Source organism: Cornus florida, unplaced genomic scaffold (genome assembly GCF_030987335.1).
Source record: "Cornus florida cultivar Cherokee Brave unplaced genomic scaffold, ASM3098733v1 CherokeeBrave_3.0.0_Hap2_Chr11, whole genome shotgun sequence".
Classification (NCBI taxonomy): Eukaryota; Viridiplantae; Streptophyta; class Magnoliopsida; order Cornales; family Cornaceae; genus Cornus; species Cornus florida.
Window position 1 is genome coordinate 104346898 of NW_026775581.1, and position 13415 is coordinate 104360312.

Consider the following 13415-nt stretch of genomic DNA (forward strand, 5'->3'; position numbering starts at 1 on the left):
CGAATGGATTTAATCTTTTAAAATATTTTAGCAATTGAGATTAAATGTGTAGGATGAATTGGATATAGAGAATCATTATTTAACGGTATAATAAAATATTATTATGTATAAGATTCAGTTTGTGTAGGACATATGATATAGGAAGTTTAAAGAAATAATAAGTCATTCCTATTATGTGATAACTTGATATCATATTTATCATAGTTATTTATGGAATGTTTGATGTATTTCCTTAATTGTTACATCAATTGTTGGATTGTGTGGTTTAATGCACCGGTATGGGACGGTGGCATTCTAGGGATGGATTAACTTATCAGTTAAGTCCTACCTATTTTATATAAGGGAATGGATTAACTAAAATGTTAAGTCCTACTTATATTTAAATCAGGTCAGCTGAACAAGTTGAATGACTTATGGAGGATTAATTTATTATATAAGGGAATGGATTAACTAAAATGTTAAGTCCTACTTATATTCAAGTCAGGTCAGCTGAACAAGTTGAATGACTTATGGAGGATTGATTTATACTGGATAGGATGGTTACTAGATTTTATATATATAAATATGGTGCCATGATATGAGCTTGAGTCTCAGGATCAATGGTTAGGGCGCGTATATCGCCAGGGATGTGTAGCTAGATATAGTGTAGTTGTGTACCCTGGTAGGTCTGGGTACTCATGCCCACTATATGTGCGTTTTGCATGTTGCCTACTATTCAGGTTGAGACAACCCTATAGTCTAGTGAGGTTCCTTTAGTGTGTATATATATATATACGGACTATTAGTTACTGTTGGATTGACTAGGATGTATACGTGTATCGGATCTCTGCTTGGACTGTAGTAGAGTAGAACTTGTTTGTGGGCCTGACCCACCATTATTTTTCAGGTGTTCGTCACGAGTAGAGGTTGTTCGTGCTGAGCGGGGATCAGTCTACTTCATTCTTCCGATGCTACATAGGAGTTCCTTTATGATTCAGTTTCCTGTTTTAGATTACTGTCATTTGTTTAGTTTGGATTTTCTAGGGGTCCACACAGTATGGATTCCCGAGTTGTTTTTTGGAGGATCAGTTGTATCAGAAGAGTTTATTAATTAATGGAAATATATTATGAGGTTTATTATTAGATTATCATTTTCTTTTTTGTCAGCATTTTATTTATTCTTCTTTATTCTTTTGTACTCTGTGTTCGTTTATTATCAATTTGTTTTGATATCCTCGGGTATTCGGGCGTGGGCCTGGCCAACCCGCATTCGGAAATTCGGGGGTATCACATAGCCTGACAGTGTCTCTCGCACCCGCCCACGGCACACCCGCCCACAAGGTCATCACACGTATATAATCTATGTATATCCTTATTAATTAAATAAAATATATACATTAGATTATTTAGTAATACTAAAGTTACCATAATATTAAAAGGTAACTTAAAACATGTTACGTATATAATCTATCTATATCCTCATTAAATAAATAAAATATATACATCAGATTATTTATTTATACTAAAATTACCATAATATTAAAAAGGTAACTTAAAACATGTTACGTATAAAATATATGTATATCCTTATTATATAAATATATAAAATATATACATCAGATTATTTATTAATACTAAAGTTACTATAATATTAATAAATTACTTTCCTTTTTATATATATGTATATACATATATATCTATATATATACATATACAACTATCCATGGGTAATTATCCATACCCATCCAACCTCCTATCCAAGTAGTCCATGGAACCCAATTAGTTAGCTCATTACCACTAATCATAACCATAAAATAAAATAAAATAAAATATTTAATCATTTAATTTACAATTAATTACAATTAATCAAATACATCATTTAAGCACACAATCTAATTAAACAAATAATACAAATAACACCTAGACAAAATACAAATAACACATAGATAAGTAGCCAATTAATCAAGTAACACTTAATTCAATTAAACACATAAACAATTAGTCAAATAATCAATTAAACAATTAAAAAAATACAATAAAAATAAATAAATAAATACCGAGACTATCCTTTTAAAATTAGGGGTATTACACTATACGTTGCTCAATCAATCAAACCCCAAGGCTCTACCTTAACTTCTCAAGCTCCATGCCATGTAATCAAGCCGATTGACTTCACCTACAACTGAAGCCCGTTGTAGTACATGTTGAGACTTCTTGTGTTTTCTGGATCTCCTTCACCTTTGGCTCTGATACCAGTTGTTGGGACACAGCGGAAGCAAAAGGCAAAAAAAAAAGAAAAAATAATTCAAACCACAACACAAGATATATACGTGGTTCACCCAAAATCAGTGTTACATCCACGGATGAAAAGAGATTTATTATATATGTAGAGAAATTACAATAGTAGAGAATTTCAACACCGGACCATGCACACAAACTCTTGACCGAGTTCTCTGTGTACGCCACGAGACTTCCTCTCGCCATCAGTGTTCACTCTACCAAACCCGTAACTCACCCCTACCATCATCGTACTCCCTCATGAGGCTACATCTCTCTCAACTCATAACTCTTAACGATAGCCTAAGTGTCTATTTATAGAGTCACATACCCAATTCCTTTGTGGACAAGGATTACAATTTCTTAGAGCCCAATTCACGTCTCTATAAGAAATTACCATAAAATTACACTCTAAAATAGAAACTAATAATAATGGGAATTTGAGACATAATTCCTAACATCAATTTGGGTAGCAAGGTTTTCTCCTCCATGGAGCTACCAAGGTGGCTACGTTTTATGTCTCTTGGAGTTTTTCAAGACTCACTTTTTGTGTTGCATAATGATCCTCTGGAAGGCAACATCTCAATCAGGGCGATGAAACAATACGGTGTTGTGGAGTCGTGGACCAATCTGTTCAATTCTGATGATTTTGGTAGAGGAGCTTATGTGAGAGTTATTATTGGCTTGAAGGGGAATGGCGATGTTGTTCTTACAAGAAATGAGGCTACTTTCAGTTGACATAAGACTCAAAAGGTCAAGTATCTTGGAGTACATGGACATGCATTTTGTGCACAGAGAGCTTTGTCTTAATCGACAAAGTAAATGGAGGCTTTGGGGAGCAAGCATAGTATTCTCTATTGGAGGCACCAATAACCGAGTGGGAGGTCTTCTCTATTGCAGGCACCAAGAACCGAGTTGGAGTAACCAAGAAAATTAGAAGAACCAATGTACAATAGAAAAAGAGCACGCACCATATAATCACTGAGAAGTTATCACATGGTCTTGGACCAATCACCAATGGACAAATAAGCAATTGTGTCAGAAATGTACAAGCTTTTTTTTAACTTTTTGCTTACATGAATTATATTCTCTTCTTGGTGGGAATGATTGTATATGATAGAAATGGCTTGCATGGAGAAGGAAAGCCATTATATCTGTTCCATGGATTTTACATGCCATGTTGAAATCTATTATGTTCATACTCCCTCGCTCCTTTTTTTTTTTTTTTTTTTTAATGCCATTTTCTGGCATGAATTTTTGTTGCATCTTATATACTTTGTGTGAACTTGCATTGCACTTTTTCTTTGATGATTTTCTTTGAATCAGAAAATAAAAGTCCATTTTAGCATACCGCTTGGCTTCATTCTAAAAGCAATAATCAAGATCACAAGAAGATGTGAATTATATTTTCATGTGGGGTATGCAGTAATTGTTTTCTTTATCTAGTTGCAAATTTTGTTTCCCAAATCTTGGAACTAAGCTGCAGTTATGACCTTTGTACCTTTCAGGAATGGTAGCCCAGGATAGGTCCTTTCTTTTTAATTATTTCAAAAATGTAAAAACTCTTCCAATATATAAACTTATGTTTGTATTTGCCTTTCATCTCAGATATCATCTTGTAAGGATGTGTTACATAGCTGTATATCAGAGCAGTCTAAATTTGTTATCTTTATTTATTTTCCATTGTGTTTGTCTAGGCATTCATTCTATCTAGATAGAATCAAAATATTTAATTTTAAGCCCATTATTCAAACTCGCTTGAAATTAGATTGAAAGTCCGAAAAAATGAGCTCAAGTTTAGCAATTGGGAAAAAGATCCCAACTGCTCAGACTTGAGAGGATAATATGGTATTTGGGGTTCTTCACAGATAAATCCCAATTTTTAACTCCCTCTTGATTAAAAATTGTATGCCCTTATTGGGTGTGTCACTATATCATGTCATAATTATTTTTATTCAATAAAAATTTACCGCATCAACTTATTGAAAGCATTTTATATGAGAAAATTTCTATACTTGATGGCACGTGGGTATGGTCGTCACCACAGCTGTTGTGGTGAGGGCTCACAGTCTTGTGAGATAGTCGAGTGTCCGGATGCAATCGTTGCCGTTTCTATGAGAAGGTGAGATAAGTTTAATGGGATGATACATGTTTTTCATTTGCTCCAAGATATCCTTGATCCCTATCACTTATCTTTATCGGTACCTCTAAAAAGAGATGACTAGGCATTCCAAAAATGCGGTTTGACTGGTAAAACATAAATAGTATTTTTATCATTGGAGATACCAAATTTGCATTATTTGTTATCATTCTATACTCTTCTCCATCTTGTATATAATTCTTAGTTTGGGACTTCTGAAGCTTAAAAAAGACCAAACACTAAATTCAAACCCTACTCACACGCAAATTCAAATGTGACAGCAGAAGTAATAAAACAATTGATGCTTGTAAATTCTTTACAAAGAATGGAGGAAATTTGATTTTGGAACTGGTTGAGCAGCGTACATTGGCATAGATTATATATCTCGGTTAGATTGTTACCCAAAAAATGTGCTTAGTGGGGCAAGCTAGCAAAAAAATATGTATTTTGACAAAATGATTTGGTTAAAAATGTAAAAATATATATTTTTATTGTTGTGAAATTAGAGCCTGCTTAATTTGTAATTTAAAAATATAAAAAGAATTGTTAAAGGTTATCTTCTTTCATAAATAAAAGTACAATGATACAATAAATTCTTTAAAATACAATACAAATATATATATATATATATATATATATATATATAGAGGATACAATAAAATTTTAAAAATGCCATACAAATATATTTATATTCTTTTATACAGTGGGCATTCAAACTTGTGTCTATTCAAAAGAATAAAAAATTCATTGACTAAATTGAGGAATGGGTTAGAATTTCAAAATTTCAGTTTTATCACACAGAGGCACCCGCACAGAAGGTCTACTACGTGGTATTGATAAAAACAAAAAAAAAAATCTAATTTTTTATTTTTTATTTTTTTCCATCCATATCCCAATCTCCTCTTAATAATAGGTGAAATAAAAAACAGCCATTTGCGCCAAAGCACAGGAAGAAATGGACGCTTCTTCTTCTTCTTCTTCTTCAAAGCAACAGCACCAGCAGAAATCACGCAGTTTACTCCTACTCTCTTCCCCATTTATTCACACCCCATTCCCTCCCCAATTATTCACGCAGTCCTCTCACTCTAAACCCAACCTCCAATCCAATGTAAACATTGTTCGTCATCTCCATAGCTCTATCGTATCCACTGCTGAGAATTGCCTCACATTCTTAGACACATTCGCTTCCCCAAATCCACTTCTCGACAAAATCTTCCATTTCTTCTCCTCCCATTTCCACAATTTCTCCCAGGTATCTCTCTCTTTCGGTTTGTGTATGTGTATGTGTATGTGTATGTGTTTATTTATCTATATATATATATATATATATATATATTTTATGTCTATATATGATGGTTTTAAGTATAGGAAACAAGGTATTGTAATAGTTTGGTCATTAACAAAAATGAATAATGTATTTGCATTTCCGAAGTTGTGTGTATTTTGTTTATTATCTGTTAAATATTAATTGGTTATTAAGAACTAGGAGTTGAATCCTGCTATTTTATTGTGGGTAGCTTGTCAGTTCTATATGATGAATAATGAAGATGAGCGTTAGTTCATTTAGTATCCACCCAGTTGGGTGAGATTCAGTAGGCCTAGGTTTGAAATGCCCTTATGTAGAGTGGATTCATGAACAATTGTAAAATATAATTATAATGACCTAATAAAAATGTAATTTTTCTTATTTCCTTAAGGGCAAAAAAAAAAAAGTGGAAATGTTCACATATGTACTAGACTTCAAACTAGAAATGCCACCAATTGAACAAGGACCATAGGTACAATTTAAGTTTGGAAGGAATGACAAGGTCAAGATGAAGACCAGAAGGCTGTCGGATCGAGTAGAAAAGATGTGATTCTTTTTATCCCCTGATGAGAAAGTATGTGATGAAGTGTGATTTATGAGAATGGAAAGCCCCTAATAAAGCTGTATGACAAAATTCCATGTGTAACCCAACTCCAAGTTTTTGGAATATAAGGTTTTGTTGAGTTTTTGAGTTGATAAATTGGAAAATATTTAAAGGTAATATCAATTTGACTTGCCATCCAATTTGAGGGTGATATCTGTGGAACCCCAGTATTAGGAAATTTGTAGTAGTTCCAGAACCTCGCATTAACTGCCTTTCGCACGGCTTTTATCAGTGTGCTCTTGGATTCGGATTAGATTCCACAAACAATGACTATAAAGTGGTTAGAATTGTTTACCTCTATGATAGCATTGTTGAGATTGACATTTATTCGCTTAAGGAGGGATGGTGGAGAAACCTTAGTGTTTCTGGTCCTGTACTCCCTCTCTGTTGTGATTCATCTCAAGTTTCTCTCAATGGGACTATCCATTGGCTTTCCGGAGGTGGTAATTTTCCTGGCCCGTTCATTGTGACATTCACTTTGGGTACTCAGGTATTCTCTTTGATGGAGCTACCAAGGAGTCTAGTTTATAAAAAGGCACCACGTAGGTTGTCTATTGCAGTGTTTCAAGACTCAGTTTTTGTGTTCAAGAATGATTATTATGGCAAAGTATCAATCTGGATGATGAAACAGGATGGTGCTGTGGAGTCGTGGACCAATCTGTTTGGTCTTGATTTTGATAGAGAAGGTTCTGTGAAAGTTATTGGCTGGAAGAGGAATGGTGAAGTTCTTTTGACTAAAGATGAGGAGATGGTTTCAGTTGACATTAAGACTCAAGAGTTCAAGAATGTTGGGATGCGTGGATATGATGAGGCATTTTGTGTCAATGTTTACACAGAGAGCTTAGTGCTAATTGACAAAGTACATGGAGGCTTCGGTGAGCAAGCACGCTCTTCTCTGTTGCAGGCACCAAGAGCAGAGTTGGAGGAACCAAGAAAATTATAAGAACCAAGAAACAATAGAAAGAGCAGGCAAGATATATATATATATATATATATGTACCCCACTTTTTTTTAATCCTATTAGTAGTCCTTCCTGCATGACATGTATATGAATGTCAAATGCTAGTTTAATGACATATCTGTGTGGTCATGGTCAATATAAAGTTTGTGGTCATGTATCTCTACTAGTAAAGAGTAGTAGGTTTTAGGTGTCTTACTAGGTGGAGTATTAGCTAAAGTTTCAATGTTGATTTTGTTGTTACCTCAGTTGCTTTCACTACTTGGACAGGGATGCAATTAACACTTTAGAGTGATGATGTACTTAGCTCCACTAATGGTTCATTTGTGACTGATTTTCATTTCGTATGAGACTTGACCTGGATTATATTCTCTTCTTACCTGGAATGATTTTTATATGATAGAATTGGTAGCATGGAGGGAGAAAGCCAGTTTGTTTGTTCAATAGCTTCTACATGCCTTGTTGAAAATGTATTTTGTTCATACTCCCTTTTATTTTATTTTCTTTTAATGCCATTTTCTGCCATGAATTTGTTGTTGTGTGCGCTAAATCATTGCAGATAACATTTGACTCTTATATTCTTTGTGTGGACTTGCATTGCACTTTAACTTTGATGCGTTTATCAGAATCAGAAAATAAAAGTCTATTTTACTATAATGTTTGGCCTCATTCTAAAATCAATAATCAAGATCACAACAAGGTGTGATTTATATTTTCATATGGGTTATGTAGTAACTCAGGCCAGAACACCTCCTTATTGTTTGATTCTTGGCTTTCACGTGGCGCTATTGTTCTTTCAGAGGGTCATAGAGTTTTCAACTTAGGTATTCCTAAAGATGCTCAAGTTGGCTGACATTATATCTGATAGAGGGTGGGAATGGCCTGAATTGCATGCGAGATAATATTTGGGATATTGGTTCTTTGGTTGCTCAAACTCTCTGTACCTTCTAGGATAGGGAATAATGATGTTGTTTGGTCCAGCTCCAATAAGCCCTTCTCAGTTAAGGATGCTTATGAAGATGTCAGACTCAACCATAACTTGTGGGGCTGTTTGATTTAAGGGAGGTGTTCCAAAGCACTGTTTCATCCTCTGGCTTGCTGCTAAGGATACACTAAGCACTATGAACAAGCTCCTTCAATGATGTATGTCTCAATCAGACCGATATATCCTTTGCAGAAGGAATGTTGAAAGTGTTCATAATCTATTCTTTATAAGTCAGTATGCCTTGATCTAAGAGTCTGTTGCTATTGCTGTTCGAGATTCTCGAATGGAGCAATCACAAGTGTCAGTCTAAGAGGAATTGGTACCATCAAGTTTGCAAAATCTCCACATGATTTGGAGAGAAACAAACTCTGGAAGATACTTTAATTCTTATTTGGATGAATTCTCTGCGTCTCTTCAAATTACCACTCTATTAGACTTAAAATGTTGTCCTTTCCTGCAACTAGATTCAACAGGCATACTGTTGGATACATCCCTTTCTGGAATGTTTGATTCTTTCTGTTGGTTTGCTGTTGTGCTGTGCTGTGGTTAGTTATTGTTTGTACTATTGGGGGTTGCCCATTTCAATTCTGTGCTGTGTTTTCTTGAATAAAATAGATAACTTATAAATAATAATAATAATAATAATAATAATAATAATAATAATAATAATAATACTATTACAAAATAAAAAATCTAAGTTGGAACAGCTTGAAGTTAAATCAGCCTATTTCCCTTGAGGTTTTGAATTATGTAGCAAATTGCCCCCTGCCGTTAAGTACTTGACGGATTATGCTGATGTCAGCATGAGAAAATTGTTTGAAGGTCAATTTTGCCCTTCTAATGTTTAAAATGACATTTTTAACCTCACTTACCAATATACAGTTACCAATCCATCCGTGACCTATTAACACCAATGTACCAAAATGACCTTCCTCTCACATTAACAAACCCAGAAACATCACACCCAATTCACCACCACCACTGCAAAAGAACACGACACCCTTCTTGGCCTTGGCCTTCAAAATAAAGCAAAGAGGTTACTACATAGCCTTCATCAACACTCCTCTCAACATTAAGAAACTCCAATTTTCTCTCCCTCCAAACACGACTTGTAGAAACGTTTTTGAAAACACTGGAATAATAAAAGAGCTAAAGGAGAAAAGCCCTAAATTAATTCCTGAAGATTAACCCTCATTAATCCAAATACACTCGATCTACTGCCCTTGTCTTCAAAAACCCTAAAACTATGTATATATATACATATTCTTTCCAAAACTGTAACTAGATATAACTAAGAAAACAATACCACTCCTGTAACCTGATTTAAGGTGTTTTTCTCTTTTGCCTAACTGCATTAACTTAAAAAATTAAAGATTCATATATATATACAACACAAATAGTTGTTGATTTTTATATTATTACTATGTTCTGCTATCCAAATTTATATATTTTTCTTCTATCAAGCAACTTGAAAAAAAAAAAAAAAAAAAAAAATGACTTGGTATGATAATTTTTTTTTGTTTGATATGTTCAATGGAAGTTAAAGGAAAGGTGATATCAATGGAAGCTAAAGGAAAGGTGATATCAATGGAATCAGGACAAAAGGTGATATCAGTGGAAGCTGAACGAAAGGTTATATCAGTGGAACGGGAACAAAAGGTGATTTCCAGTTCTTGATGGTGTCCTCTTCATTTTACCGAGGACTGAGGTCAGTTGCAGCAGGTTTTTTTGCTTCCTCTACTTTGGGGTTTCTTTTGGGATTTCTGGTGGGTAGCTTTGTATTATGCCTTTGGCTTTGCTTGTCCATTTTGGAATAAACAACTTAACTTCAATAAAAGTCATATATTGCCTCCATATAACTTTGGTGGAACAATTTGATTGCTTTTTTAATCTGTTTACCTAGCGAATGAAAAAAGAAGAAGGTGGCGGGCAGGCATTTTAAATTTGATTAATAGTCAAAATTAACATTAATAGTTTAAATTTGGTGATTACCTTTTCAAAGGTTATGGTAAGGGTTTCAGCTTTTCCTCCCTTCTAATTGTTCACTGGTAGAGACTGGTTTGGTTTAAGCCTTCTATCCCTTGCCATTATTTCATTCTATCAGCCTTGTGAAACCCCATCTCTCACACATACACATGAATATATTCGATAAAATTTAATTAAAGGTTGACAATCAATTTATCTTCATGTACTTATAAAATTTTGCACAAAGTTACACACATAACCCAAACACAGTTAAAAGCAGGGTACACTAGTTGATTGTAGACAATCTAAATCAAGCTGAGAGGGACCAACTATCTGCATAAAAAATGTTGGGCAACATTAGTATTTCACTGTCTCCTAAATGTTCTTGATTCTGGAAGAGTTGTGTAGCAAAATCGTTCAACCAATTGCAATCTTCTTCTGGTTGCGTTGATACTGTTTTTCCATCAAATTCAATTGCTTGTGTGCTGAGGTTGCTGCAGTCTTCAGCTTGCATTAGTACTGTTTTTCCATCAAATTCAATTGCTTGTGTGATGAGGTTGCTGCAATCTTCAGCTTCTATCAGTGCTGTTTTTCCATCAAATTCAATTGATTGTGTGATGAGGTTGCTGCAGTCAAAATCGTTCAACCAATCCATGCAATCTTCTTCTTCTTCTGGTTGCGTTAGTACTGTTGTTCCATCAAATTCGATTGCTTCTGTGATGAGGTTGCTGCAGTCTTGTAATATGGGTTCCATTGCATGTGTGATGGTATTGCAGTCTTCAAGTGCCGGAGTTACTGTCACTTTGCACTCCTCCGCTTGCATCACCTTAACTTGGGATTCCAACTTAATTTCTTCCTGCTTTTGCCTTTTAATTCGACAAATTACATAGTCTTTGACCTGAGTAACATATCAAATCACTATTTAGAGACTGTTGAATTCTAAAAAGATAAAAAAAAAATATAAGAGACATATATATATATATATACACACACACACTGTACTTACTTTTGCTCTTTGGAGATTAGTGCCGTCAAGATTATATTCAGTCATGCTCCATCCACTCTTGGCCTTCGCCGCCTTAGCATCCGATTTCATTCTATAGGTAAAAGTTCTCTTCCTTCCTATCAAGCCAGTTTCTTGATCATCTCCCTCACCGGTACCAGTAGTACCATCGACATCTTTTATTATAGGTTTAGCCTTGTCTTGCCCCTTCCATGTACCCATCGTCGCCGTCACACGATCAATCCTCGACCCGTTTCCGTGCTTCTTCTTCAACTTGGTGAAAAAATAAAGAACATTCTCTTCCGAACCCTCAAAAAGCTCTGAGGGCTCCTTGCCATAAACGTCACAGTCCTTCACAACACCCTCCCATGGTAGGGCTTCTTCCTTCGCCTTGCACACAAGATACTGAATCAACTCACTGTCGGTTGGAAGAAACTTATAACCAATCAAAATTTCTTCCATATCTTTTTCTCTCCTTTTGACAGGCTTCGTAATGCTTCTGGGCATCAACGCGATGAACTAAGTTTCCACGGCAGAACGGAGATCAAACTTCTGAGAAATTAGACTGATCGTACCTGCGGGCCAGAGAGAGCCGCCGCTTGACTGAATTCTTGGAACCTTCGTTCTTTACAAAACCTAAAATCCTATAGATAATGAGGGCCCTTTTATAGGCAACTTACTTACCATAAAGGTACGCCTCGCCGCCTCCAATTTAAAAATTAAAGACAAAAAAAAAATATATTAATAAAGGTTCGCCGCCTTAAAGACAAAAAAACAAAAAATAAAAAAATCTAATAAATTGACAGCTTTGCGCTCTCACCCCTCCAAGCCTAATATAATAACTTATGTTTTGCTCTAACCTTTTTTTTTTTTTTTTTTTTTTCTTTTTTTCTTTTTTTCTTTAGTTGAGAAATAAAAAATAACAAAAACGAAAGACCATTTATCCTGCAACTTTTTGGTCTGTGATACTATCATAAATTAAGATTTTTCTATTGGATCAGATCTCTCATCTCTTCTTCTGTTAATTTAAACAAGGCCAAGTAAAATAGGTAAAAAATTTACTGACGACATTTTTTTTTTTTTTTTAATTTAAGGAGATCGATGTAGGAGTGTAAAATTTTCACTACAATTAATAATAAAAGAAAGTGGATCGCTAGGTTGAATTTTGGAGCATCAATATCATCACCTTTTTCATAAAATATTATGGTACAAAAAATTAGAAACAAATAATCATCAATCAATTAACGTTAATTGGGTTGTTAATTGGGTTGTGGATTTAAATGAAGACTTTTTATAATACCAATTTGATTATTGTTGTAATTTGGTTGGATTTGAGCCAACTCATTCACCTGGGTTAAAAAATATTAATAATAAGTGACATTCTGTCATGCAATTCCTAATGTACGAAAGATATATTGTGGTTTTTCATCAAAGATTTTATAACAAAATTTGAATAATTTTTGTAGCAACTTAAAAAATTAGTTACATCATTGTATGACCAACGCTTAAGTGAAATTTACCCTTAGAATAATCATCAAGCCTACTAATTGTATAGCCCCTCCCACGTTGTGGATTAAAAACAATTATCTACAACTTCAATTATCTACAACTTCAACACTTTTTAGATGATGACATCTTTCGGATTTGGTACCTCAAACATAAAATATGATAAAAGTACGTATCTGTATCTGTCTTTGACTTCTGAATTGACCCATGTGAAATATTAAATTTCCTTTATAATCTCCTATTAATTGACCAAAATGGCCCTTAAGAATGAAAAAATAAATATGATTGCATTGTGACCTGTTATTTTCTTTTTTCTTTTTTTCTTTCTTTGTTTTTGTAGAAGAAAAATGTGACATGTTGTGTAAATAATGTTTCAGTAAACACTAAGAAATAAAAAGATTAGTTTATGTGTGATTACTTGAAGGTGATATTTAATATATTACTATTAAAAATGGTCTTTTAATATTTAATATATTACTACGGAATAATAATAAAAATATATTTAAAAATCATATTTCTTACTTTTTGAAATGCAAAATAAGAGTTTTGTATTAGAATTTTGTTTAACTATTAGATAATATAACTAATTCATCTATTTTAGCGAGCGAATTAAACATGTAAAGAAAAAAATTTCTTATAATGATTTTATATTATTTTAAAATTTTAATTTTACATTACTAGTTACCCCCTTA

The 13415-nt window shown here is 33.9% G+C and overlaps 2 protein-coding genes across 3 annotated transcripts; one reads left to right on the forward strand and one right to left on the reverse strand.

Moving 5' to 3' along the window:
• Positions 1-5287: 5287 nt before the first annotated feature.
• On the forward strand, positions 5288-10329 carry LOC132285499 (uncharacterized). Of its 2 annotated transcripts, none has more exons than XR_009472562.1 (2): positions 5288-5648; positions 9790-10329. XR_009472562.1 is itself a non-coding variant. In XM_059787691.1 (2 exons), exons 1-2 carry the CDS (start codon positions 5352-5354, stop codon positions 7247-7249), a joined length of 609 nt encoding a protein of 202 aa, XP_059643674.1. In that variant the 5' UTR covers positions 5298-5351; the 3' UTR covers positions 7250-9726. The 2 variants fall into 2 exon arrangements, 1 of the variants encoding a protein (XP_059643674.1); XM_059787691.1 differs by lacking the exon at positions 9790-10329 and adding an exon at positions 6938-9726 and having other exon boundaries at positions 5298-5648.
• Positions 10330-10424: 95 nt separating this feature from the next.
• Positions 10425-12156, reverse strand: LOC132285498 (NAC domain-containing protein 2-like). The gene is made up of 2 exons (XM_059787690.1): positions 11221-12156; positions 10425-11112 (listed from the first exon to the last, which is right to left on the reverse strand). The coding sequence occupies exons 1-2, from the start codon at positions 11722-11724 to the stop codon at positions 10525-10527; spliced, it is 1092 nt and encodes a 363-aa protein (XP_059643673.1). The 5' UTR covers positions 11725-12156; the 3' UTR covers positions 10425-10524.
• Positions 12157-13415: the final 1259 nt, after the last annotated feature.